This window comes from Rutidosis leptorrhynchoides, chromosome 6 (assembly GCF_046630445.1).
Source record: "Rutidosis leptorrhynchoides isolate AG116_Rl617_1_P2 chromosome 6, CSIRO_AGI_Rlap_v1, whole genome shotgun sequence".
Lineage (NCBI taxonomy): Eukaryota > Viridiplantae > Streptophyta > Magnoliopsida > Asterales > Asteraceae > Rutidosis > Rutidosis leptorrhynchoides.
In genome coordinates this window covers 98,105,425-98,132,336 of record NC_092338.1, presented here as the reverse complement: position 1 = coordinate 98,132,336, position 26,912 = coordinate 98,105,425, and the positions used below count along the sequence as shown (strand labels likewise).

The window sequence follows — 26,912 nt, the reverse complement described above, 5'->3', positions numbered from 1 at the left end:
TGTTATGATATATTACAAAGTTAATACGATAATGTTTGTTCATCTTGTGAGAAAAAAAAGTAAAAAATTGACTTTGAAAGTTGAATTCGGTTTTAACCGAAACCAAACCGAATTCAAATTCGGTTTTCGGTTTGGTTTCGGTTTTGATATTTGAATTCGATTTCAGTTTGGTTTTCGGTTTTGATTTTAAAAGCTTCAAAACCGAAAAACCGAACCGATTAACACCCCTAATCAAAACGAGCGAAAATACCAGTATGAGATTAAAATTAATCAAACCCATAAATTTGGGGACAGTTTTCAAAAAGTTTAGCACTTCAATTCAAAATGGAACCAAACAATAACTTGGCATTGCAATATCAAGAAATGGAACCAAACAATATAACTTTACATTGACATAATGCCATGATAATCTTGAAATTTGAAATCGTGGCCATGTAAATCTAACTTGTTTGCTAATCTGAAGTTACAAAAAACAAAATTAACACCAACTCTAAAACATCAAATGATTTTATACGAACCAAACACATCAAGTATAAAAATTAAGCCTCATGGAGCATCTCAAAAAGGAAACCCTTTATGTGAAATCTTTTTTGATTCTTGACCTAATCGTCTACATCGTTTAGCATCTTCATAGCATTCCATCAATTCCTTTGCAATTTCGGGAGGGTGACAACTAATAAACGCCTTCACAAATCTCTTTTCGGTCATCCTCAAAGCAGTTAACACTTTCGGCCCGTCAATTCTTGGAGCTAAACACATATCGTCTATCTTTGCAGCCAAACTCATTCGTGGTTTCATCACCGTTTCAAGATTATTAAAAAGTAAAAACGGGTGACTAAGGACAACCTTTGCAGGTTGTTTCATACACGCCACCACAAATGTCATGTTTCTTTGAACTTTGTCAACCGATAAAGTCAATACAAGTGGTGAACTACCCAAGAGACGAAAAACCTCGTCTTCCGTAAACCCAAACTTATCCAAGTTTGCTATTTTCTCTCGAATGGTCTCTAAACGTGAAATCGCCATAAGGGTCACCACGTATTTGTACATTTTTGAATCCTTAGATGTTCCTGTTCTTCTAATGTATTCCAATTTCTCAGCGTTTAGTGATGTACGAGGTATTATTGTAGGTCGAGATAGAATCATTAATGTTAAGTCATTCCCTGTTATACCCATAGAGTTGTATAACTCCACCGTTGGTTTTATCATCGTTGTTAAGTCATAAGTAAGAATAGACGGGTTTCTACGAATGGCCTTTTGAAGTGTTTCTTTTGACCCGAATAACTTACTTAAGTACCGAACGCGCTCATCAAGACAATGGTTGAATCTACATCTTAGAAAACGGGGTCTACAACTAATCATTTTGACCAAGTCTGAAGAGTTGAATCCAAGACCGTTAAGTATTCTGAGTTTAGAATGAAGTTTATCTAAATTTGCATTGTAGAGAGATGGCATACGTTTAAGGATTTGTGCTATTTCATCGTTATTACATCCCCATGCTCTAAATAGATCTTGACAGTTGGTTGGTGATAACTGATACCCTTGGAGTGAAAAGGAACATACAAGAGAAGTTAAGAATACATCAAAATGAGATTATCAAACAAAGAGCAAAATTAATGAGAAAATATGTTGAAAATGAGACCTGATCATGCGGTAATTTATGATTCTCGACAGGTAAAATTTTAGGGGGTGCATCCATCACCTGTGAAAATCATCGAAGTTGAAGAGCGATACTAAACAAACTAATTCTCAATTTCAAGATTTTACTTTAATAACCACATCAAAACTATCTACTATAGTACTATTCTTTTTAAGATTTTAATACAATATATAATATACACCATGATTAGAAAAACCTTGATAGAAATTTAATGCAAGCAACATAAATTTCAGTTTAAATAGTAGTCACTTTGGCTGACAGTTTCAAACGTATTGAACTGGGCTATGGGTACTGGGTAGTAAGGAAGGGAACCGTGTAAACAGTTTTTATGCAAAATAACATGTGATTTGTTAAGCTGAATGACAGTGTATGAAGCTAACTACTTTATTTTCTAACTTAGCACCCAATGATGACGACTGCAAACAGGTCATTCTTATTGTCTGAAGCAACTTGAAAGTGGGCTACCTTTTAAGTCAATGAACTGATTATGAGTTGACTTGGTGAGTTGTAATGAAACAGTGTTATTTGTATTCAACTGTAATAGAGGAGAACAAAAACATGTGTAACTATAGAAACATAGGATCAATAACATTAGGGTAAGACCCGGTAACTGGTATATCAAAAGTCTCACAAACATGAGAAACATATAACATTAGTTCAAGTTTCACTAGAAACAAAATGTGGAAATAATAGGTGGTTATTTGTTGTTCTGAAAAAGATTACACTGCAAGGGGTGTTGATTCTGGATTCTGGATCACACAAGTATAAAGGATGTGAAGATAAACCAAAAGGTGTGATAACATCGATGAGGAAAAACCTACACACCCAAATTCAGTTTATGTTTGTAATGAAATGGTTTAAAGATTATACTCATACCAATAGGTCATTGGGGAGGTACAGGCCAACGGAGATTAACGTTACAAAAAGAAACAAAGAGCTAGCACCCAATGAAAATGTGGCATTCATGACCCTTAAGAATGAACGTTTTAACCTACATACGTGACTTGTCGCACTAATCCATACTCGTGTTGGTCTCATCAACCTATATCAATTTGTTCAGGGCTGCAGGATTGTGTTTACCAAATACCAACCATGTATGAATACATCATCAACCTATTTGTCGTTAACTCCTAATGCTACCAATAACTTGTATCAAAGTGTTGTAATTGTCACACAATCATCCTTATTCTAATTCTCAGGCTCAAATTAACATTGAGCTAAAAAACATACATACATTTCCATAAATAAATTAATAAAGATAATAATTGCAATAGCAGTTGTACAATAACAAAAAAACCTTGCCTTAGGTTTAACAGATGATAATGAAGAATGCGATAATCCGCCTACTGCTATTGAAGTACCAAACCATCGCTGCTGCAGATAACACGTATTATATCTCATATCATATAAAAATTCATAATCTAATATACAAAAGCCATAAAATCAATTTGAACTTAGCGTAAAATTCTTAAACCCTAATTAAAGCTAGAACAATGGAAGGTTACTGAATGTTGTATTTTAAATAGACAACGAAACCCTAAAATTGGATATACACGAACCAAACACTCAGAATATATAAATATATGTAGAAGCTGCGATTAACTTACAAGGAAGAATGATGAGATAAAGCGAGGTTTGTGCGACAGAATAGCTGCTGTTCGACGATTCGCCATTTTTATTGATAGGTGGTGTTTGGCATAGAGAAATAATAAAATTAAGATTCTTTATGGGTTCGAAAGGCTTTAAAAGGGAGGTGAGATAGGGGTGTAGGGAAGTTTCATACTTTCATATACTTTAAGAACTCATTCGATTTAGGTAGTATGCATTGTTAATTTTATCAAATGTAAATTTAAAAATTTGAGTATCGTTAATTTTTTTAACGGAGTTCTAACTTAAAAAATAACGATTTTTTTATTAACATGTGAGAAAACAATTATTTAAACGTCAAAATAAAAATAGGTTAATTTTCATAAGAAAATTGAGATAAAAAAGTTATCTTTTAATGAAATTTATCCAAGTTTTTAATACTAGAGTAACAAACTTACCGGTTACCACAATAACAAACTTGTTAAAATGGAACTCAAAAAAGCAAATTTCATCAAAGGTAATCTTTTTACCTCAATTTCTTATAAAAGGTAACATATTTTTATTTTGACGTTTAAAGATTTGTTTATCACAAGTTAATTTAAAAGAGGCTCGTTACTTTTATGTTATAACTCTGTTAAAAAAATAACAATACTCCATTTTTTATTCACATTTGATAATATTAACTATACATTACTAATGACTAATTTGTTGGAATTTAACAAGTTTCATAAGTCTTAAAACCTTTTAAGAATCATTATAATCGGAAGCGTGTAATTATCAAGTTTTACTTGTTAAACTTTAACCAATTTAAAGCTAAATCCCATGGATCAAGTTGTGAACATTATGCTTACATATTAACAAGAGAAGGAAGAGTGTTTTATACCTCCTTAAACTAAGTTTAAGGGCTGTTTTGATGCAAGAAGATGATGAAGAAATAATGCTTCAACACACCCTTGAGTTGGTTGAACCTTTAAGCCTTTATAACCTTGCTATCCAAGCTTGAAACCACTTCTTTTTGCACTTGAATAAACCAATCAGCAGCAACACTGATTTGAGCAGAAAGTTGATGAACTTAGCCTCTAACTTAAAGCCTCAAGTGTTGCATACACCAAGCTATGATCCCAACACCTTTGTCTTTGATTTGGTTAGGATTTAAGAGCACTTGATCACTTGATTTTGCAAGCAAAACTCCTCCTTTTCTTTCCTTAAAGAACCGGCAGCAGCAAGCAGTTTTGGGAGTGCCAGAAAATGTTTTTCAAAACCAAACTTAAGAATGAGTTGGTCAACTTCTTGGTTAATGAATCTTGCATGTTATTAAGGAATGTGTCATGTATCAAAAGTAACAAGAATAAAATGAGCATGGGTTCTTCCTTGGGGCATGTAAATGCCGTCCCCCATGGGGATTCTTTAACCAAAGTGTTACTTGCAAATTAGATAATACTTGTAAAGAAAAATGCCCATATATTGTTACTTGTAAATTGTATATTTATAAACCTTTTATAAATATAAACACAACTTAATTATTTAACCTTTTAAATAATTAAATCCTTAATATATAAATTATCCAAATAATTTATCTCAAGTGATAACATTTCAGAAAACCGATTTTCTGAAGTCCAAGTGTCGCGTATTTATTTAACGATCCATTCGTTATTATTAATACGTATAAGGTGTCGGTAAGCTTGTTATTGGGTATGACCCGACTTGGATCATAACATGTTGGCCACATTAATTTAATATGTCTCTCGGGCATACGAAATACCTTCAATCTCCCACTTGCACGAGAAACATAAGAAATTAGTGCAAGTGACGGATACCACCTAACGACCGTCCATCACCCCCAATATGTTATGACTTTGTGCCATTCAATAACATCATCCTTTTCGAGTTCCCGTCTCGAACATGAATAGGTGAATCTATCATTATTTCCTTTCGTCCTAGATGTCATGTTAATTCCAAGAGATACAGAGTGATCACTCTCTTATAGATTTAACTTTATCAGGCCTTAGACATCTGACTCTCAACGAATAAGAGGGACAAATTCCATCTTGACTACATACGTCCAAGATATACACTTTACATTATACCTGAGTTCTCCCTTATGTACTACCATATTTCAGAATAGCGAAGGAAAGAATCAAGGCACAATACTTGGTGAATATCCGAACCCAATATGTATCTCAGGTCAGAGGATACAATGATATTCGCCTTTACTCAAGATTACATGTGATCAACCACAAAGGCTCTATACAGTAAATCTTAAGAGCGGGTCTTCCAATATTTGTATCCCACAAATATCTATGAACCTTGGTAGCAAACCTGCCCCACATTCAACCTATGAATGTATACCAATCCAAGTTCATAATAGTCTAAACCTCACACTTGTTCCCACAAATGTGATCGACTACGGAATTTAGAATAATTGCTTATTCATGGTTGAAATATGCAAAATAGGAACATGACTCAGAATTAACACCATAGTTATATTAATGAGTTTGAACTAATTCGTTCCGGTACAATACTTAAAACAGATCATAACCAATCACTAGAATATCGAAGCCCTAAAGCACTAACATGCCCTTCATGTTTTGCTCCATGTAAGAGCTTCGTGAGTGGATCCGCTATATTAAGATCTGTGTGAACCTTGCGAATACATATCTTTCCTTTTTCAACTTCATCCCTTATGTAGTTGAATCTCCGCTCAATGTGACGGGTCTTTTGGTGTGCACGAGGTTCCTTGATTTGGGCAATCGCACCCTCGTTGTCACAAAAGATCTCAAGAGGGTCCTGAATGGAAGGGACCACTCCTAAATCGTCGATGAATTTCTTCATCCATGCAGCTTCCTGTGCTGCCAATGAGGCGGCAATGTACTCCGACTCTGTAGTGGATAATGCAACAACATCCTGTTTTGAACTCTTCCAAGAGACCGCACCTCCATTTAATGTGAAGACATAACCGGATTGTGATCGAGAATCATCTCGATCAGTTTGGAAACTCGCGTCTACGTAACCCTTTACAGCGAGTTCCTCCTCACCAGACCCATATATCAGAAACATATCCTTAGTCCTCCTAAGGTATTTCAATATACTTTTAACAGCAATCCAATGACTGTTTCCTGGGTTATTCTGGTATCTACTTGTCGGGCTAAGAGCGCATGACACATCCGGTCTAGTGCATATCATTGCATACATGATTGACCCAATAGCAGAAGCATATGGGACTTTCTTCATTCTCTCCTGTTCATCTTTCGTGGTGGGGCACTGAGATGAACTGAGAAGTGTTCCCCTTTGAATAGGTACCAAACCTTTCTTAGAGTTCTCCATCTTGAACCTTTTCAAGATCTTTTCAATGTATGCACTTTGATTTAAACCTATCAGTTTCTTGGATCTATCCCTGTAGATCCCAATCCCCAAAACGTATTGTGCTTCTCCAAGATCCTTAATGGAGAAGCATTTGCTTAACCAAGTTTTAACACCTTGCATTGCCGGAATGTCATTTCCAAATAACAATATATCATCCACATATAGTACAAGGAACATGATAGTGCTCCCACTAGCTTTCTTGTATACACAAGCTTCATCACCATTTTTAATGAAGCCAAATTTCTTGGCCTCCTCATTAAAACGATGATTCCACATTCTAGATGCTTGTTTCAATCCGTAGATTGACTTCTTTAACTTGCATACCTTTTTAGGATATTTCGGATCAACAAAACCCTCAGGCTGAACCATATAGACATCTTCCTCAAGATGTCCGTTTAGGAAAGCGGTCTTGACATCCATCTGCCATATTTCATAATCATAATGAGCAGCAATGGCAAGTAATATCCTAATAGACTTTAGCATCGCCACAGGCAAAAAAGTTTCATCATAGTCAACCCCTTGAGTTTGAGTGAAACCTTTTGCTACAAGTCTAGCTTTATATGTATCCAAGTTTCCATGTATGTCGGTTTTCATTTTGAACAGCCATTTACAATCAACTAGCCTAGAGCCAGGAGGTTGCGCAACAAGTTCCCAAACTTGGTTGTCATACATGGATTGCATCTCAGCATTCATGGCTTCCTGCCATTTATCTTTATCAATCCTTGATAAAGCATCTTGGTAGTTTATTGGTTCATCCAAATCAACCACATAGCAACCATCCATGAGAAACCCATATCTCTCAGGAGGATTACTAATCCTACCAGATCTGCGAACGTCTTGTGTATTTTGATCATCCATCTGATCACTCTCAACATTTTCATGTTGAGTGCTAGTGTCAGCCAATTGTGTATCATCTACTTGATCTTGAATCTCTTCAAGATCTATCTTCCTTTCACTTTTGCCTTCCATTAGGAACTTAGTTTCAAGGAATTCAGCCTTCCGAGCAACTGCTCGGAAGGATCATAGAAATAGTATCCCATATCATCCTTGGGATATCCTATGAAGATACACTTCGTGGATCGAGCATTCAACTTATTAGGGACGTAACGCTTAGGGTAAGCTTCACATCCCCATACCTTTAAGTATGATAGAGATGGAGGTTTTCCAAACCACATCTCATGAGGTGTTCGTTCCACTTTCTTGGTTGGGGCCATATTTAAAATACGAGCCGCTGAGCATAGACAATAACCCCAGAATGATAGAGGTAACGAGCTTCTAGCCATCATAGATCGAACCATATCCATTAGGGTTCGGTTCCTCCTTTCGGACACACCATTAAGCTGTGGTGTCCCGGGAGGAGTAAGTTGCGAGATAATCCCACAACTTCTAAGATGATCTTGGAAGGCATCGCTTAGGTGTTCACCTCCTCTATCGGTTCGAAGTACCTTAATAGTCTTATTGAGTTGATTTTGTACTTCGTTTTGATACTCTTTGAATGCTTCAAAAGTTTCGTCCTTATGTCTTAACAAGTAGACATATCCGAAACGACTGAAGTCATCAATGAAAGTAACGAAGTATCTTTCACCATTCCTAGCTATGGGCTTAAAGGGTTTACATACATCCGAATGTATTAATCCCAATAAGTCCTTAGCCCTTTCGTAGGTCCCTTTGAAAGGTGCTTTAGTCATTTTGCCTTGTAAACAAGATTCACATACATCAAACGAGTCTAGTTCATTTGATTTCAAAAGACCATTCTTTTGGGGTGTATGCATTCGATTCTTGTTTATGTGACCAAGGCGACAATGCCATAAGTAGGAATCACTCAAATCCCTTTTGAGTTTCTTGGTGCTAGTATGGTATATTGAGCTACTAGATGATGTGTCATCATGAACCAATTCATAAATTCCATTTGAAGGCGAAGCCTTAAAATAAAATACATTATCTAAATAAACGTGGATATCATCATTAACAAAATTAAGATAAAAACCACATTGTTTTAAACGGGAAACTGAAATAATGTTTCGACATAAATCCGGTGCATACAAAACATTGTTCAAAATAAGTTCCAAACCACTTGGAAGTTTTAATACAAAGTCTCCTTGAGCCTTCACTTGCACTTTGGCTCCATTACCCATAAAGAGACTTGATGTTCCCGTTTGCTTGCTACTTCTTTTGAACCCCTGCAAAGAATTGCAAATGTGAGTTCCACATCCAGTGTCTAATACCCATGTATTAGAAGAAGTAATACTAAGCTCTATATATACCATATATATGTTACCTGAGGATTGCCCCGCATCCCTCTTTTCCTTCAACTCCTTAAGGTAGATCGGGCAATTGCGTTTCCAGTGACCCATTTCACCGCAACCGAAGCACGGGTCTTCCTTGGGGTTTGCTTGTCCTGCAACCTTTTGCTTCTTGTTCTTGTTTTTGGTTGGGGTAACCATCCTCCCCTTTCCCTTGCCTTGATTGGCGGGTCCTTTCCTCTTAACCGCCTTTGGCTTAGAGGTGTTATTACCTTTGGACCCACCATCATTGATCATCAGCACGGGTGAAGCCCTCTTACCCATGCTAGTTTCGGCCGTCCTTAACATGCCATGAAGTTCACCAATGGTCTTATCCATCCCATTCATATTGTAATTAATTACAAATTGGTCAAACCTCTTTGACAGGGAGTTTAGGATAAGATCAGTGGCTAACTCATTAGATATGTTGAGATTAAGGCGGTTTGCGCGATCAATAAGGCTTTTCATTTTGAGGACATAAGAGGATACGGATTGGGTGTCATCCATACGACATGCATGTAACGCTCGAACCGTTTCGAAGCGCTCGACACGTGCTTGTTGAAGGAACATCTCCTTCAATTGCGTAATCATGTCATATGCACTATGATGTTCGAAATCCTTTTGGAGTTCGGGTATCATAGTCCCAAGCATTAGGCAAGCGACTTGCACCGAATCGGCGCAATACTTATCCCAATAAGCCATGCCTTCCGTATCATCCTCGTCGGGTTGATCGGGAATGGGGTCTTCCAACACATACGCCTTATCCTCAAGTTTGAGGACAATTCTAAGATTGCGGAATCAATCCATAAAGTTCGTATGGTTGAGTTTGTCTTTCTCGAGGAGAGACCTTAATGATAGGTTGTTTAGGTTAAGTGGTGCATTTTGCATGTTGTTGTTATTTGCGGCCATCTACAAAATTAACAAAGTTCATTTAAGTATCGATTTTAAATTTAATAAATAATACCCTTTTATATATAATTGTTTTATTAAATATTAGAATCCAACGGTAAATCAAATTTCGGTTAGGTGACCTTTATCCCGTTATTTGATTTAGCTAGGTAGTCATTTATATGACAATTGCAATCCTTTTGCAACTTCTAAATTATGGGATCATGCAATCCTTTTGCATGGCATATTTATCCCATCAACGCCTATTTGTTCCTCATGCTTCGGTGACCCTAAGTTCATGATTCTCAAATCAAGTCGTCCTACTTGTGTAAACATGTAAAATTAACATAAAAGTGGTTAGGTGACCTTTATCCCACAAGCATGCGAATTTTACCTTAACCATATTAGTTAGCTCATAACGGTTAGGTGACCTTTATCCCATTATGAGTTTCCTACTATGTTTAAGTGTCCCACAAAAGGATGGCGTTAAACTTGTTTACCTTGTCGATTAAGGGATTTTAAGTTTTCGTTAATTCTAGTTTAAGAAAACATTTATGCCATACGCCAACATGCATTTAGTGTATGGTTCATTTGAAATCCATTTTCAAGTCTTGTAATTTGCCAATTACTTGATATAAACCATTTTATATATATGTGATCCTTTTCTTGTTCTTAATAACCATTTATTTAGGTCTTTAGTTGCTTTTAATTTAACCAATTAAATTGCCGTTTTGCATGTCGTTAATACGTCTAATTTAACCAATTAAATTGTCGCTATGTTTGTTGTTAACTTGTGTGATTAATTTGTTACAATCAAACATACAATCCATAAACATACAAACAACCACACATGGAAAATAAGTATGTTCACAATCTAGCCATTTAGGTGGACATTTGTTTAGCCGAAAACAAATGTCACCGGGTAAGGGTTTTCAACACAAAGCAAGAGATTTCCAATCTCCCACTTAACCTTGCATCCAAATGCTACTTGTGTTCTTCAAGTCTTCATTCATCATCTTGTATCTTCATTTTACAAAATATGTATCCTAATACATTTTTCTAGAAAATGAAAATACAACCTAATCTATTTTACATACCAAATATAAAATAAAATTACATAGCCTTATGAATGAATTATTATATACCAATTGAACAAATATTACATGCCATTGAATAATTATAATTACAAACCAAATGAATCATAAATCAACCAAATATAGCATGCAATCAACACACGGTCAAGGCTAGGATTGTGAACATCAACATGCAACCAATTGTGACCAAAATGCAAGAGCCCAAACCCAATTTTGGAGCCCTAACAATTCGGCATTCATCAAACACCCTCCCAAAACCCATGATTTTTGCATTCTTCTTTCATGCATGTACTTAGAATGCAAAGTTGATGGGTTTTAAAACAACAATTCGAAGCATATTTCAACAACTTCGGCTCTAGATACCATTGTTGGAATTTAACAAGTTTCATAAGTCTTAAAACCTTTTAAGAATCATTATAATCGGAAGCGTGTAATTATCAAGTTTTACTTGTTAAACTTTAACCAATTTAAAGCTAAATCTCATGGATCAAGTTGTGAACATTATGCTTACATATTAACAAGAGAAGGAAGAGTGTTTTATACCTCCTTAAACTAAGTTTAAGGGCTGTTTTGATGCAAGAAGATGATGAAGAAATAATGCTTCAACACACCCTTGAGTTGGTTGAACCTTTAAGCCTTTATAACCTTGCTATCCAAGCTTGAAACCACTTCTTTTTGCACTTGAATAAACCAATCAGCAGCAACACTGATTTGAGCAGAAAGTTGATGAACTTAGCCTCTAACTTGAAGCCTCAAGTGTTGCATACCCCAAGCTATGATCCCAACACCTTTGTCTTTGATTTGGTTAGGATTTAAGAGCACTTGATCACTTGATTTTGCAAGCAAAACTCCTCTTTTTCTTTCCTTAAAGAACCGGCAGCAGCAAGCAGTTTTGGGAGTGCCAGAAAATGTTTTTCAAAACCAAACTTAAGAATGAGTTGGTCAACTTCTTGGTTAATGAATCTTGCATGTTATTAAGGAATGTGTCATGTATCAAAAGTAACAAGAATAAAATGAGCATGGGTTCTTCCTTGGGGCATGTAAATGCCGTCCCCCATGGGGATTCTTTAACCAAAGTGTTACTTGCAAATTAGATAATACTTGTAAAGAAAAATGCCCATATATTGTTACTTGTAAATTGTATATTTATAAACCTTTTATAAATATAAACACAACTTAATTATTTAACCTTTTAAATAATTAAATCCTTAATATATAAATTATCCAAATAATTTATCTCAAGTGATAACATTTCAGAAAACCGATTTTCTGAAGTCCAAGTGTCGCGTATTTATTTAACGATCCATTCGTTATTATTAATACGTATAAGGTGTCGGTAAGCTTGTTATTGGGTATGACCCGACTTGGATCATAACATGTTGGCCACATTAATTTAATATGTCTCTCGGGCATACGAAATACCTTCATAATTACCCATATCAAATAAGCCCGTAAAGTATATGAAAGTATGAAACTCACATGCATAGTTTCGATTAACAGCGCGAATATAAAAATCTCACAACCGCCACTATAATCGCAAATTTCACCAACGTAAGTACTCATCACCAAATTTTTCCCCAGAGAACTGCATTATTAATTCAAGTATGACATGTGAATAAAAACGGGGTGTCCTTATACTTATCATCAGGGTGAAAATCGCGTTTAACTAGGAAATAAAAACATGACTAAACGCTATAACATGGATACAATTTAAAACCGGCACCACGAGAACGAAAATCACTAGTAAGAACGTTGGTGACCACTGATCCTACGCATATCAGAAAAACGATATACAGAAAAACAGGGAGACAATCGGGTGAGCACTGATCGCCTCCACAAAACAAACCGCCAGTTTCTACCGGCACGCTGCCAAAAAAAAAAAAAAAAAAAACATCAGGGTAAAGAAACTGATACCCTTCGAGAACCACAATCTGGTAAAGATCCCATGGCAAGTGAACGTCACAAAAAACCAAGGTAAACAAGCGCAAAGAAGAACCTGATCGGCAAAGAAAGACCCGACACCCAACCAACAAAGAAGAAGTTGGTCAGGTAAAAAAAAGCCGACCTACTCCGTAATTCACAAATGTTGGATATTATGTGTTGTATAATGATTATTAAAGATCATTAAAAGAATACACTGCATTAGACCAATCCCAACGGAGTGTTATAGACTATGTCATCGTGGATTTCATCTTAGGGCGCCGATGGCATTGGTGCCGCCCTCGACCGCCCTCGTCCGCCCTGCATACCATCGCCCTCACATATTTCATATCAAAGCATATTCGAGTACGGTGTGCAACGGTCATTTTTTAAATTGAACGAATACATTGCAGTTTATATATATATATATATATATATATATATATATATATATATATATATATATATATATATATATATATATATATATATATATATATATATATATATATATATATATTATATATATATAAACTTCAAAATAAAAAACACTTCACACATACTTCACACACACATCTTTAAAAATGGTGACAGTTCCCCCGATGATGTTTATTACGGAAATGGATTCGACTACGAATCCAAATTGTACGATTACGAACGTGGTTCAAAAATTTTGTTTGAAGACATCGACATTCGAGACGTTTGTTTAGACGAGTTGCTTGAATTTTTGAAGAAAAATGTACCGTTTGAACATATAGACGTGTTATATTGTGACGACTGTGTTCCGGAATTGTCCGCTCTCTACCTTCGTACCGGGGAACAATGGAACGGTATAAAAGAAACTCTCCTCTTCCGTTCGAATCGAATTTCTCTGTATTTGGAATTTGATGATGATGTATCATTTGACCCATATGAAGGTGATCCATCTCATCGAGATTCTCGTTGGAAATAAATCGTACGTTTTAAGTTTTATGATTTTAAAATAAAGTAGTAATTGTATTAGGACTTTCTAATTATTGTAATTTTTAATTTTTTAGGACTTGCTAATTATTGTAATTTTTAATTTTTAGGAATTTTAATAAAGGGGAATGATTCTCACACACACTTTTTTGATCCTCACACACTTATTTTAAGATTTTACTCTTCTAATAATACTCAATTGGTGTGTGAGGATCAAAAAAGTGTGTGTGAGAATCATCCCCCTTTAATAAATTGTAATCGTTTTTTTATTAATTTAAATGTTTTTTTTTTTTTTACGAGGAACCCCCCTAGCGACGAGCCGTAATGGCTCCCCTATAGTTGGTAAACCCCGGGTAAACGGCAAGCCAGACCTCCACCGCTACCAGGCAAAGCATCCTCTAGTCAATCAGTCACTAAATGGAGCTCGCCCCAAGGTATTTTGCCTTGAATGGAATCGAACCCGTGACCTCTTGCTTCATTGGAAGTCTTGGTGGCCACCCAGGCTATGCCTGGATGGTTAAATGTGTTTTTTTTATAATAGTATTATTTATAAAAATGAATATAATATCGAAATTTAATAATAAAAAAAATAATAAAATTTGAGGAATTATGTCATGGTTGGCAATGGTGTGTTATGGGAGCGTTATGGAAGGAAGTGGTGAGGAAGGAGGAGAGAGAAAGCTGATGTGTCACTGAGGAAGTGTTGAGGAATGCGTCATAGTTGAGATTGATTTTATGCTCAATCATAAATGGATACTCTGTATTTTATTGGATTTTCATTGACCCGGGAACAATGTATCATCGTTCATTAAGTAAATTAGATAAATAAATTGGTAATGTAGTTTTTCTAATTTAGATAACAGGCAGATATTCAAGTTATAATGCTGAAGTAATAATAAATAGTAAAAACAAAATAAAAGATAAAGTGATTTAATCTTTAGACATTTTGCGTTTGGCTGCATCAACGTTTTCTTTTACGGCATCAGCAGCATCCTCAGCCTTTTCGGACACGTTTTCTTTCACCTTTTGAGCTTTTTCTTTAGCAGCCTTCCATGCATCTTGTGCCTTTTGTTTCGCTTTCTCCGCTATGTTTTCTGCCGCTCCGGCAACTTTTCCAGCAGCGTCTTTCGATTGGTTTGCAATCTTTCAAAACAAGGACAAAAACGTATATAAATAAGTGATTATCATTTGCATGTAAAAATACATTATAAATATATTGTGATTTCAACTTACATTTTCAGCATGAGATGAAGCTTGTTCCTTGATTTGGTTACCGGCTTTCTTCACCTCTTCAACACCACGTTTAGCTGCATCTGATGGTGGTTGTGAAGCTGCGGAACGCACCTTTAATTTAGAGAAATTGTAATATTAATTAACATAGTTGTAGTAGTTCTTATATCCCATGCAACATGAATGCATCTATGTAGTATATATAACTAATCAAAAACAATTTCATAATATCGATCAAACTGAAATTATGTTGTATTTATTGGGTAATCTTGTCCCACGTCGAAAGTTAAAAAAATAATAATATATACATATAAACAATCGGTAACATGTATCTATCACCGAAATACCGAATGGTTTTAGATTACTAAAGAAACAATGTCCCTATTTGTGCAAAAGTTTTGTTCCGGAAACCTTAGTTGGGCCACGTCTGACAATAAGTTGACCTAGTGGCAGCACGACATTGTTCGGGAACGAGATTTGAACTCGTGCCATTGTTTTTGTGCACAGACCCCCAATGCTCTTAGCCAACCAGACTACACGCTCGGGGGCTATTAGTCGTTTATTTTCTTGGTGAGTAAACATAAATGAATATATGTACGTGTGTGCACGTGCACATATGTATTAATCGAGAGAAAGAGATCAACCTGGATATGTTTACGAGTTATGGCTGGGAGAAAGACCCTGGCACAAAAAGGGGTCCGGGCACATAAGGTACGGGTGGTCTGGACCATTGGTTGAGCACTAGTGGTTAATGCAAATCCTGCCATACTTTTGTATTTATTAAAAAAATAAATTATTATATCTGGTTATTTAATTACATGTGTAATGTACATTTAAGTGAATTTAAAGCATTCTTTGTGAATTTTTATGTTGAAATTGTAGGATAGTACGCAATTTTAGAAACGGAAGATGAGGAAAATGGTTTGAACTTTAAAGTTGGCTGAATCTGTTTTTTCAAGGTCTCAAGGAGTTTATAAGGTGATTAACGGATGAAAAAATCCATTATTATTATTTTTCGGACATATTGATTAATAATTAATTTAATTTAGTATGTTATGCGAAATGCGTATTACTTCATGATAATATGCCCAGCTCATTTGAAAGTTCAATTGGATACAAATGGGCCCAACCCAACTCAACGGTTCAGAAGAAACTAGGCCCAACACAATCTGAGCAGAAAAAACCACGAGATATACACAATTTTGGGTCAAGACCGTAATTCTCAGGCCACATGTAGTGGCTCGTGAAAGGAACCGCCACCGACCGCCACCCGTTTCATCCCTACCACCACCGATCCGCCACCAGGACCGCCAGCCATCTCCCTCACCTTTCTAACGGGTGAATTGTGGGGCCCACCATACTTATTTTTTTTTTCCTTTTTTCTTTTTCTCCTCCAACGGCTCTTTCTTTAATTTTTTTTTTCTTTTAAACCAATAATACACTACATTTTCTCTATATATATGTACACTCTCATTCCATTATTTACCCAACACTACTATCAATTCATATTTCACAAACACAAAAAAAAAAATTCATTGTATTTTGTATTTCGAACACATTTGGACACTCCCGGATGATTATATTGTTCGAAACAATTAGCGTTATTTATTGTATTTTTTTATTTATGTATTGTCTTTTATTTATTTAATTATGTAGTGTTTTAAAATTTTAATAATATAATGTTTTAAATTTATTTAATAAAATGTTATTTGTATTTATTTATTGTATTTAAGCAATAATTTAAAATTGGTTAAAGTTGGACAGGAAGTGTATGATTGTGAGTGTTTAGTGAAAAGAATGTGAAAGGAATGTTAAAAGGTTTGTGCTGATGTGGCGCTGATCACTAGTACAAAATTCGTTAATTAGACATGTTAAAAAAAGCCAATTAGACGTGTTATTCAACACGTCTAGATGTAGCAACACTAATTGTTGATGACATATAGTGCAGTCCCTTGAACATGTCTAAAAAACTCAATTAGACATGTCAACACGTCTAAATAGTAGTATTTAGAGGTGTTCCTTTTTTGTCAATTAGACGTGTTCGTGGTATCAATTAGACGTGTTAAATCTTAACCCTGGTTAAAATCTCAAATATTTTAAATGACACCCTCCAAATACCATATATTGACTGGCAAATAAATTAAAATCTCAAATATCTCAAATAACACCAATCAAATACTAAATGCACCAAAAATGCCAAATAAAATTTAATACAAAACAAAACTATATATATATATATATATATATATATATATATATATATATATATATATATATATATATATATATATATATATATATATATATATATATATATATATATATATATATATATATATATATATATTAACAGTTAGACTCTATATATAGCAATGGGATAACATAGGAAGCAAGAAGTCTATATGATCACAATATTCTCATCAACGTCATTGTATGTAATCCTAAAACCGTTCCAAATAGTTGCACTAAGCTCTTGTTGAACCATTATAAGGTAGAGGTACATTACGATGATAATCATTTCACTTCCCATGTCATGGTTTTTTTGCTGATAAAAACTCGAGTCTAACTGTTTTCTAACAAAATATCAGGTGCAAAAAGTGTGACATCCATTTTTTTTTCCAGACTGGTGTATGGCACACTCACATTACGCGAAGCGCACTAGATGTGCACGACGTGAATTCACCTGGACAGTACAAACCCTAAACAAAAGAGCACGACGCGCACACAATGGTGAGCGTCGTGCACGTCACTGAACCTAATTTTCAATATTTGAATATTGTGACACTTGACCCGTTTGACTCGACTGCTTTCAAATGCTGCTTTCGGCAAATAAAATCTGTTGTAAAAGGACTCGAAAATGTCTAGAAATACTTGCAAAAGCATACAATCACTTTATGTCTTCATATTTAACAATTCATACTAGTTTATGAACATTCCGCTTTCGTTTTAACTAGACTTCTAATTGTTTAGGCACAAAATCCTTCATTATTCAAGTTTAGAAGACTTGACATAACTGTACCCATTAAATCCCTACTTCTAACATTATACCTATCACTACCCACAAGCCATCATTAGTTGTACTTACCTTGTTGACGAAAACATTCTTAAGCATACCTTGCAACACCTTAATATTCATAATAATTATCATGCCTCCATAGCTTCAATGAGAACATCATAACTGGTACCCAATTTATCATTATCATTTAATTCATCATATTAACAATATCATAATCATTTTAATCAATTCATAGTATAATAATAATATAACTCGAATTAAAACAATGAAATGCATATATAGTATAACTTGTACTCACCTTGATTAGTTAAGTTTGCGTTCCAACATTTCAAATTTCGCTTTATTTATTTAAAATCAAGAACCTGTAATCATTTAATTACAAGTACCATCTTTACTCATTTATGCATATCTTATAAACATACAATCACTCATTCACTATTTAATAATCCCTTTAACCCATCAAACCTCCCATTTCAAGGATTTGACTAGTTTCTTTCCTTTGAATCAAAATATATATCTATCATTTAGAAAATGTATAAAAACTGACATGAACATAATCAATTTAGCTATAATACAATCACATGCATACATATGTTACCAGAATCATATTTTGATAACAACACTTTTTAGTATATGCGTATTCTTTTGACATCCTTACTAGTCAATTTCTCAAAATATTTTATCATCCAAATAAGAGTTTATATGAAATTAGCACTTGGTATCACCATCAACTACTCAAAAACAATACTTACAAAGTAACAATTTAAAGAAATCAGCACATACCTTACTTCTAGGGTTTATAAAAAAATCCCCAAAAATGCTTCCATAATTTGGAATTGTGAGAGATTGAGGTTCGGAGTTACTTTGATTTGTAATTTGATTGTTTAATTGCAAGATTAAAGAAACTAAATGATATAAATTGATGACCAAATATGTCTTGCTGCCTTGTTGCTTGCGTCGCCTCCAGATCCAAAAACACACTTTCTAATTTTTTTTTTTTTTAATGTTAACTGCATCTAAATAATTAGACCTGTAACACGTCTACATGGTAACATATTCTTTTTGATCAATTAGCTGTGCTTAGGCGTCTTAGATTTTTTTTTTTTTTTTTTTGATCATCTTATCTTTTGCCTCTTAGCATGTCATGTAGTAACTCAAGTGAAATTAGTGCATATGCTTGCAATTATAAATTTGTCCTAATTCTGCTCATATTATTAACTAGATTGCCACGTTATAATCTTTGTTGTCTCCTTATGAACAATAAATGCCCTGATGCAATTATAATTTATTATTATTTTGATTATGATTGATTTATACTTTGCTAAAGTACGTTTCCTTTTTTACACAAGAAGTATGCAGTTTGCTAATTACCACATTATAATCTTTGATGTCTTCTTATGAACAATAAATGCCCTGATGCAAATAAAATTTTTAATTTTTTTTATTATGATTGCTTTATACATTGCTCGAGTTTGTTTGCTTTATTTTACACAAGAAGTATGCCAGTTTGCTACTTTGCTTGACTTCGTGCATCTTTTTATGTAACCTATTATGTAAATCGATTTGGAGTAAGGTAACAGTAGATATACAGGGTTGCTAACTGTAGAGAATATTTAATGCTACTCAAGATAATGGAAGATAGATGTACAAAATGAAAACTGATATTCTATTGCTTGTGGTAATTTACATGGTGGATCTTGTGTAGTACCCAAGCGAATAGTTTATATTTCAATGCAAATTCTTCATATTCATATTTTCTTCTGCTATGTTGCTACGTATCCAGTTGATTTTTTGCATGTTAGAGATGTACCATGTGCCTTGACAAGGTACTCCACTCCCCTTGCACGGATGCAGTTTTTTGTCTGGATAAATTGTTACCTTTCTTCACTATGCCAAAATAGTCTGATGGTATCCTGAAATTCATATTTATACTTATTTTCATATTACATGAATGTTTGATATTGATTTGTTTATGTAGATATTCAATGGACGACACTGGCGCAGTTAGTTCTATTGCATGGGCACCTGATAGTGATAGTGCTGCTTTTGCAGGTGGGTGGAAATTACGATGACTTGCAGTGTGGTCTATATTGGTTGTCGTTTTATGTCGACATTCCGTCAGTTTGGTTCACAATCTGCTTCTTCTCCATGGTTTAAGCAAAACACAGATGGCAACTATGAACCATTGATGAGTGGCACCTCCTTAATGCAATGTAATGAATATGGTTATAGACTTTATGCTGTTGAAGTAGGGTCTTCATAGAGAATACTTGCATTTTTTTTTTGACAAATGTTGTCTCAATAGAGGAGATTCTGGACAAACTCATGTTCGTCAAGTTAGCTATGGTGAAGATCTTTTTCCAGTGTTATGGTTTTCAACTATAACTATGTGTTATTTGTTTTTATCCGGATTATAACTTGATTGTTTTATTATCAATTGAACATCTACTACATACTATGAAATGACCACTAGAATGACATCATTTCATAATTAAAACCATATCTTAAAAAAATAAGGTAGACACATGTCACCTCCTAAGCACCATGTGATGACATCATTAATCTATAATTTTTTTACATTAAATAAATCTTAACAAATTGATTAATCGAAATAAATTAATTAAATTAAAAACGGAAAAAAAAAACTAACAGATAAAAAATACAAGTAAAAATTAATCTTGATTCTTGAACTGGTCAGTTCTTTGCACTCCTCACCATTAACAATAAGCATGCCTGACAAACACCACCATCTTCCACGCGTGCCTGACAAAAGAGTAAAAAACTTCTTTCTTCTCCCATACACTTTCAAAATGGTTTTTCTTCGTAAAAATCTCCCACATCAAAAAAACCACCGCCACCATATTCATCCTTCATCAACCATCATCTTCATCCTTCATTCTTCATTCTTCATCCTTCATTCTTCATCCTTCATCATTCATCAACCACCACCACCGCTGTCGTTGCTGTTACTACCGTCGTCGCTCCGCTGCTGCTATCACTGCCGTTTACCACTGCCGCTGCTGCTATCTTCTCCTTCAACACTTAAAGTTTAAATTAAAGGTAAATCGATATCGATATTTTCTTCAAATTCAACAGGTAATGCTTATAATGTTTCAATTTTTTAGTTTATATCAAATGCTTTTTTTTAGGGTTCTTAAATTTTTTTAACATTTTTCTTCCATTTTTAGGGTTTGATGAAAGTTCACCATGATTATCCTCTATCTGTTTTGAAATGGGAATTTCAACTCTTGAGGTTTGGAACATATCTAATGGCTGAATAATTGGATATGAAGTAAATTTATGCTATTACAGTATTACTTATTTTAATCTGTTGCACAGAGTTATATTATATATTTGAATTATTATTTTTTTGCTCCACAAATGGCATTATGTCAAAATGATATTCTTATGGAAGAGAATGAATTGAAAATGAGTATTTTAATGCTATTAACTCATGAGATGCATTGAAAATGAGTGCCTGTCATAAGTACTTTTCATGGTTTTTCATGTTTGTAATTGTATAGCAGCTAGAATGCATACTCTTTAAGAAACTGATGTGTAGTTGCGGTCACATCTTTAAGAAATATGAGCATATATAGCAGTTGCAAGTAATTTGGTATTGTATAGCAGCTGCAACCACATCATTAAGATAGTGTTTCATGAGTTTGAGGTAAGCTTTATATGGTAATTTGGTCGACTATGGTCATATTTCTTTGAGGTTGATCTTTATAATGATAAATATTTATAATTTTTTTTATCATGTATGTTTAACTATGTTGATGGCTCAATATTCATTTGTAGCTTAGGTGGAAATGTGATGTTTAAAGAAGTCCTTAAGAATCGAAATTTATAATTCAGTTTAACTCTTTTTGCCTTGCAGGTGAAAATTCTTGATGTTTTTTTTTATTTTGTGGTTTCCTTAATTAGGGTTACGATTTTTAGGTGTGTTGCTTGCCGATTCTTGAAAATTTTATTTGGTGTTTCATTGTATTTAAGTATCAATATGTGTTTTTATAATTAGGGTTATTGTGATGTAATGTGAAGATGGGATGTACAATGACCTTTGAGGAAGACTATCGTGTTGATCTGTGAATATTCAGAGAAATTTATAATGCCATCGTTGAGAAATATTAGTTGTTTTCTTTGATTAATCATATCATTAGATTGTTTTTTTATTTTTACAGAGGATGGTCAAATTTGACAGAGGAATAACAACTGAAGATGGTTAAATTTGACAGAGGATGGTCATGTTGAATGTAATTCAAGTGTTATTGATGGTACATCTGGCGCATTTTAGGTAGTTGCAGCAGTTCAGGTATATCCATTTTCTTTATGAATTCTCATTCTCTGTTATTTTGCTATTTCTAATATACTGTATTGGCAAAATATAAAAGAACCACCAAAGACTTCATATTTAGCACTTAAATAACATTGATTTAGGGTTTTTCAATTGGAGGTTTGTAGTTAATTTCATAAATTTCACTACACCTTATTAGCTAATGGTTTGCATTTTATTTTATTTTATATATTTACAGGAGACAAGGTTTTGTAGGGATGAGCTGAAATTTGGTTTTGATTTTAAAGTTATTAGATTAATGCACCCAGAGGTTTCTGTATGGTTTCTCCTATAATTATCTGCTACTCTTAAAAATTTATTTCTTCCGATCATCCCTTTATTTGGTTGTGTTCCTGAGGAAGATAACAAATAATTGTAGCATTGATCAGAAATAGTATAAGTGACCTTTGAGGGGATACTGATCATGACACCCTTTTCGAAAGATTTGAGCACGAGTGTGAACTATTTTTGCTCTTACTTCCTTTAATCTTGCTTTATTAAACATGTAACAATCAACAATACAGATAACCATTCACTTAAGCTAAGTTTACCTTTTATCCAAATTGCAAGTACCTCTATTGCGCTGCTACTCTTTGTTCTTTTGGATAATCATTTACTCCTAATATTGATATTGATAGTGTAATAAGTTTTAGTATATTAAGTTTTTATGGTATATAAGTGAATGAAGGATTGGAACCAGATGCGATTGGATTATCGAAGACCATGCTAACGGTGACATCATTCAACGAACAACAAGGTGTGTTATCCATTCAATTGCACAATCACGTGTTATTTTACTTAGTTTAGATGACGTTGTACAAGTCGCTTTAATTGAACTTTGTTCATTTGATTTATTTGTAGTTAAGAAAATAATGACTTTCTTATGTTTATTTGTAGTTAAGAAAATAATGACTTCTATTAAATTGTATATTGTTACTTATTTATCTAGAAATGATCGATTATGTACGATTTATGCTCTCAATCTGAATTTAGTCATGATTTAGTGGATGTGTGGTTGTTTTTTTTAGTGATATGCATATTGTGTATGTGAGGATCAATCTGGACCATTTACTGTTTCTTGATACGATTTAGGATAGCACAAAGCCTTTGCTTGCTGATTGCGGGCGTAGCAAGTCGACTGCAGTGGGTCATGCTGTTTGCGGAGCTGTTGTCACAAGGTAACATCATAAACTCTAATAGTAATAGTTTCTCTGTACATTAGTTACTTGGGTTACAGAGTTTCTACTAAGATTTTTTTTCTTCAGATTTCATGAGATTCAATTAGTTAATTTATGTTGTGCTTTTTGAGGGGGATAATTGTGCCAAATATAATGGATTAGAATTAGAATCTTCTCATTGTCAGATTTTCGTACTTACTCTCATTCTTTTTGAAAAGCATAACAACTGTGAAGAAATAGTGTTGCCATATTACATATTTATATGTATGTAGCTAAATTTCTAATGAAAGTTATGACAAAAAATTTAGTGGTAATAGAGTCAAAGTATGTTGTTATCCGCAATTATGTTTTTTGAGTAGCTACACCACGGGTCTTATAGTTTTAGATACAAAAGGTTTAGTGTTCATACATCAAGATACATACGAATCTCCATGCTTAACTAAAGGTGTTTTCATTTATGCCATTTAGCTCTGTAATTAAGAAACTTATTCTTTGGAAATGAGTGACTGGTAAAACATTAATGGATCTTTAAGTTCATACCTTATAGCAACAGGACCACATGAATCATTTGTTGTTAGATCAAAACCTATACTTTTGAAAATTGAGATGCAATTCATGTAGTTATATCTAACTATCTTATATTGGATTTCAATTGCACATAGAACATCACAAGAGCCATGGCGTGTATTGAAGAAGTTGTGTATTCGGAATTTGGAGACACCAAGCTGACTTTATCAAAGGGATTTCGTGCCACTTCCAGCTTGAAAAGGTATATTTTCACTCAAGGTCTTTTCCTAACTATGGAGTATATTATTTTGTTGTGATTATGTCAATGGTGATGATGTTAAGAAACTAAAAGATGCAGAAGTCTATAGGTGTCTATATTTTCACAACGGTCTCATTGTCTTCAATGTTCTCAACGAAGTCAACCATGGTTTTACCCTCATTCCGTCTTGAATCATGGTCACTATAGGTTACAATATTATTTTGTGAACCATGGTTATAAGGGATTAAATGTACTTATATCTGATAATGATATGAGTGTATGTAGTATAGTAAAGAATGTGTTTACAAGGAAGTGACCAAAGAAAATTGTGCATGGATAACTGGATAATTTTGAAGCCATATGTTATGAATATGTTATTTCGTTTCTTATTTTTGAAGCCATTTCATTTCGTATAATTTGATGAATTATGTTATTTTATACATGTTGATTATATAACATATCATTAAAAAAAATTATGTAAAACCTCGTGATTTCACGGGTCTCTGCACTAGTTACTATTGAAAATGTTTAGCTTTTTAACAATCTAACAAATAGTATATATAAAATATAATAATTATTCTGACAATTCGATATTTAATTGCACTATAAAAAAATTCCGCGAATACGCGGGTTTTAAGCTAGTACTCCCTCCGTCCCAATTTAATAGTTCACAGACAAAATGGCACACAATTTTAGGAAATTCCACTAACTTCATTTATCAATCAATGAAATATTTTCTCTCTCCAGATCTACCAATCAAATATCCTCTTTCCTTTCTATTTATGGAAGTGGACTATTAATTTGAGACATTTTAAAATAGAAAAACAGGACTATCTAATTGGGACGGAGATACTATATACTTATATAAAGCGATGATAAGGGTTTAAACTTTAAAGTGATTTTCAGGATGTAAGCGACTAAGTGAGAAATTTGGGTTCATCAACCAATTTTTTTATTTCATCTTTCTACCTACCTTACACGAAAGGAAGGTTAATATATACTGCAAGTCTTTACTTTATTGGAACAAAATAACTAAAATAGATCGACTGGGACCGTGGACATATACAGATCAGCCTACTCAAAAGTATATCTTTTAGGGTGTGTTTTTAAATTATAGTAGTAGTTTATCACTTTATCGTGTAATTTATCGTGTGATTTATCGTGTGATTTATCGTGTCCGTTTTTATTTAATGGCGACTTGAATACACCAAGTCAAGATATTCCAATATTAAACATTGATTTATTTAAACATAGCTTCAAGTGTTATGCTTAAACAATACATGCGAAAAGTAATTGTACATTTGCCATAACTACTCTCTCTCTCTACAAATACCTACTCATAGATATTTATGCAAAATATCTATTCATGACTATTCATAGGAAAATCCTAAACGAAATCAATAATTTAATTTTCTAATTTATTAATTAGTTTTTTTTTTTTTGAAAGGCAAGGTAATTATAATATAACAAACTAGAGTACATCAAGATTACATCACGGAACATCCAAAAGAACCGGATGATCTAAACGAAACAAAGCACGAACTTATTTACATTTAAAGGGAGCAAAGATTGCCACCTACTTCACTGCGAAACTACAAACATACGAGGACTAACTAACCAATTAAGCCAATCAATGGAAACACCTTTGATCCTAGCCGAGATCCATTCGAAGGATTTAACTTGAATTTCATTAAGAATCATCGGAGAAATGTTACTTTTGCCTTTAAACACCAAGGAGTTCCGGTTTTTCCATATCGAATAAGCGCATATCCACTCTACGGCTTGCCAAATTTTTGAACCAAGAGGCGACATATAGAACGAAGATTTGCTACGAAGAAGTTCGGATGAACTAGTGATGGTGTTGAAATTCCACCACTTGAAAAAACGCGAGACCACACATCCGAAGAGAATTTACAATCGAAAAGAGCATGATCAACCGACTCAAGACCGTCATCACAAACAGGGCATCGGACGCTATGCAAGTCTATACCCCGCTTGTCAAGTTCAACCCTAGCCGGTAATCTTTTCTTTAAAGCTCGCCAAACAAAAATCTCTATTTTTTTCGGGACAAGATTATTACGAAGAGTCTCATGAGAAGGGGTAGACTCATAACCGAGGAGCTCACCATCAATAAGCTTCGATAGTTTTTTTACTTTGAATAGACCGTTGCTTGCAAGTGACCAAGTCCATGACTCTTGTCGGTTAAAGTCGAAGGCGAGAGTCTTCAGCAGGTTACATAATTCCTCCAACTCACCTGACGTACGCCCTCTGGGATCCCTTAACCAACACCATTCGAACAGAACTGAACCTGAGCAGCCCCTACGATCTACTGAACCATCACCATGCTGACCATCTGTTTGGAACATGTCGAATACACCACCTGCTGGCCGCAGCTGTTGAGTTTGCCGTTGCCTGACCGTATCGGCATCGAATACCTGATGTTGCTCACCGTGGGGTGAGCTAGATCTCTGAAGAACCTGACCCGTGAGAAGATTTTGCTGAACCGAAAGAGAGGGAGGTTGCAGGCCTGATTTACCTCTATCTGAAATCAATGCTGACTTGTTTACCTCTAGCCTAAATTGAAATGTCCCGTTCTTATTGATTAAAAACGTTCCATATTAATTGATTTCGT

The 26,912-nt window shown here is 34.2% G+C and overlaps 2 protein-coding genes and 1 long non-coding RNA gene across 4 annotated transcripts; 1 reads left to right on the top strand and 2 right to left on the bottom strand.

Moving 5' to 3' along the window:
• Positions 1-350: 350 nt before the first annotated feature.
• On the bottom strand, positions 351-13,720 carry LOC139853902 (uncharacterized). The gene is made up of 6 exons (XM_071843241.1): positions 13,608-13,720; positions 12,582-12,740; positions 12,354-12,459; positions 2,963-3,034; positions 1,643-1,702; positions 351-1,533 (listed from the first exon to the last, which is right to left on the bottom strand). The coding sequence occupies exons 1-6, from the start codon at positions 13,718-13,720 to the stop codon at positions 559-561; spliced, it is 1,485 nt and encodes a 494-aa protein (XP_071699342.1). The 3' UTR covers positions 351-558.
• A 964-nt stretch (positions 13,721-14,684) lies between these two features.
• Positions 14,685-15,476, bottom strand: LOC139853901 (uncharacterized). Its single transcript, XM_071843240.1, has 3 exons — positions 15,396-15,476; positions 14,988-15,098; positions 14,685-14,897 (listed from the first exon to the last, which is right to left on the bottom strand). The coding sequence occupies exons 1-3, from the start codon at positions 15,474-15,476 to the stop codon at positions 14,685-14,687; spliced, it is 405 nt and encodes a 134-aa protein (XP_071699341.1).
• A 5,305-nt stretch (positions 15,477-20,781) lies between these two features.
• On the top strand, positions 20,782-24,644 carry LOC139852620 (uncharacterized). Of its 2 annotated transcripts, XR_011761129.1 has the most exons (5): positions 20,782-21,060; positions 21,189-21,880; positions 22,022-23,093; positions 23,429-23,514; positions 24,177-24,644. It is a non-coding gene; the product is annotated as an uncharacterized lncRNA (long non-coding RNA). The 2 variants fall into 2 exon arrangements; XR_011761128.1 differs by having other exon boundaries at positions 21,189-23,093.
• Positions 24,645-26,912: the final 2,268 nt, after the last annotated feature.

Bases quoted from the DNA above. Each gene is read 5' to 3' on its own strand.
- LOC139853902 (XM_071843241.1), bottom strand. From the start codon at position 13,720: ATGGATCACCTTCATATGGGTCAAATGATACATCATCATCAAATTCCA. The intron at 3,035-12,353 runs GTGAGTTTCATA...TGTTATCTGCAG, and splicing joins TGTTAATCGAAACTATGCAT to CAGCGATGGTTTGGTACTTC. The intron at 1,534-1,642 runs GTCTCATTTTCA...CAAGGGTATCAG, and splicing joins ATAAATTACCGCATGATCAG to TTATCACCAACCAACTGTCA.
- LOC139853901 (XM_071843240.1), bottom strand. From the start codon at position 15,476: ATGGCACGAGTTCAAATCTCGTTCCCGAACAATGTCGTGCTGCCACTA. The intron at 15,099-15,395 runs GTTTCCGGAACA...TCTAAATTAAAG, and splicing joins TCAGACGTGGCCCAACTAAG to GTGCGTTCCGCAGCTTCACA. The intron at 14,898-14,987 runs GTAAGTTGAAAT...TTGTTTTGAAAG, and splicing joins CTTCATCTCATGCTGAAAAT to ATTGCAAACCAATCGAAAGA.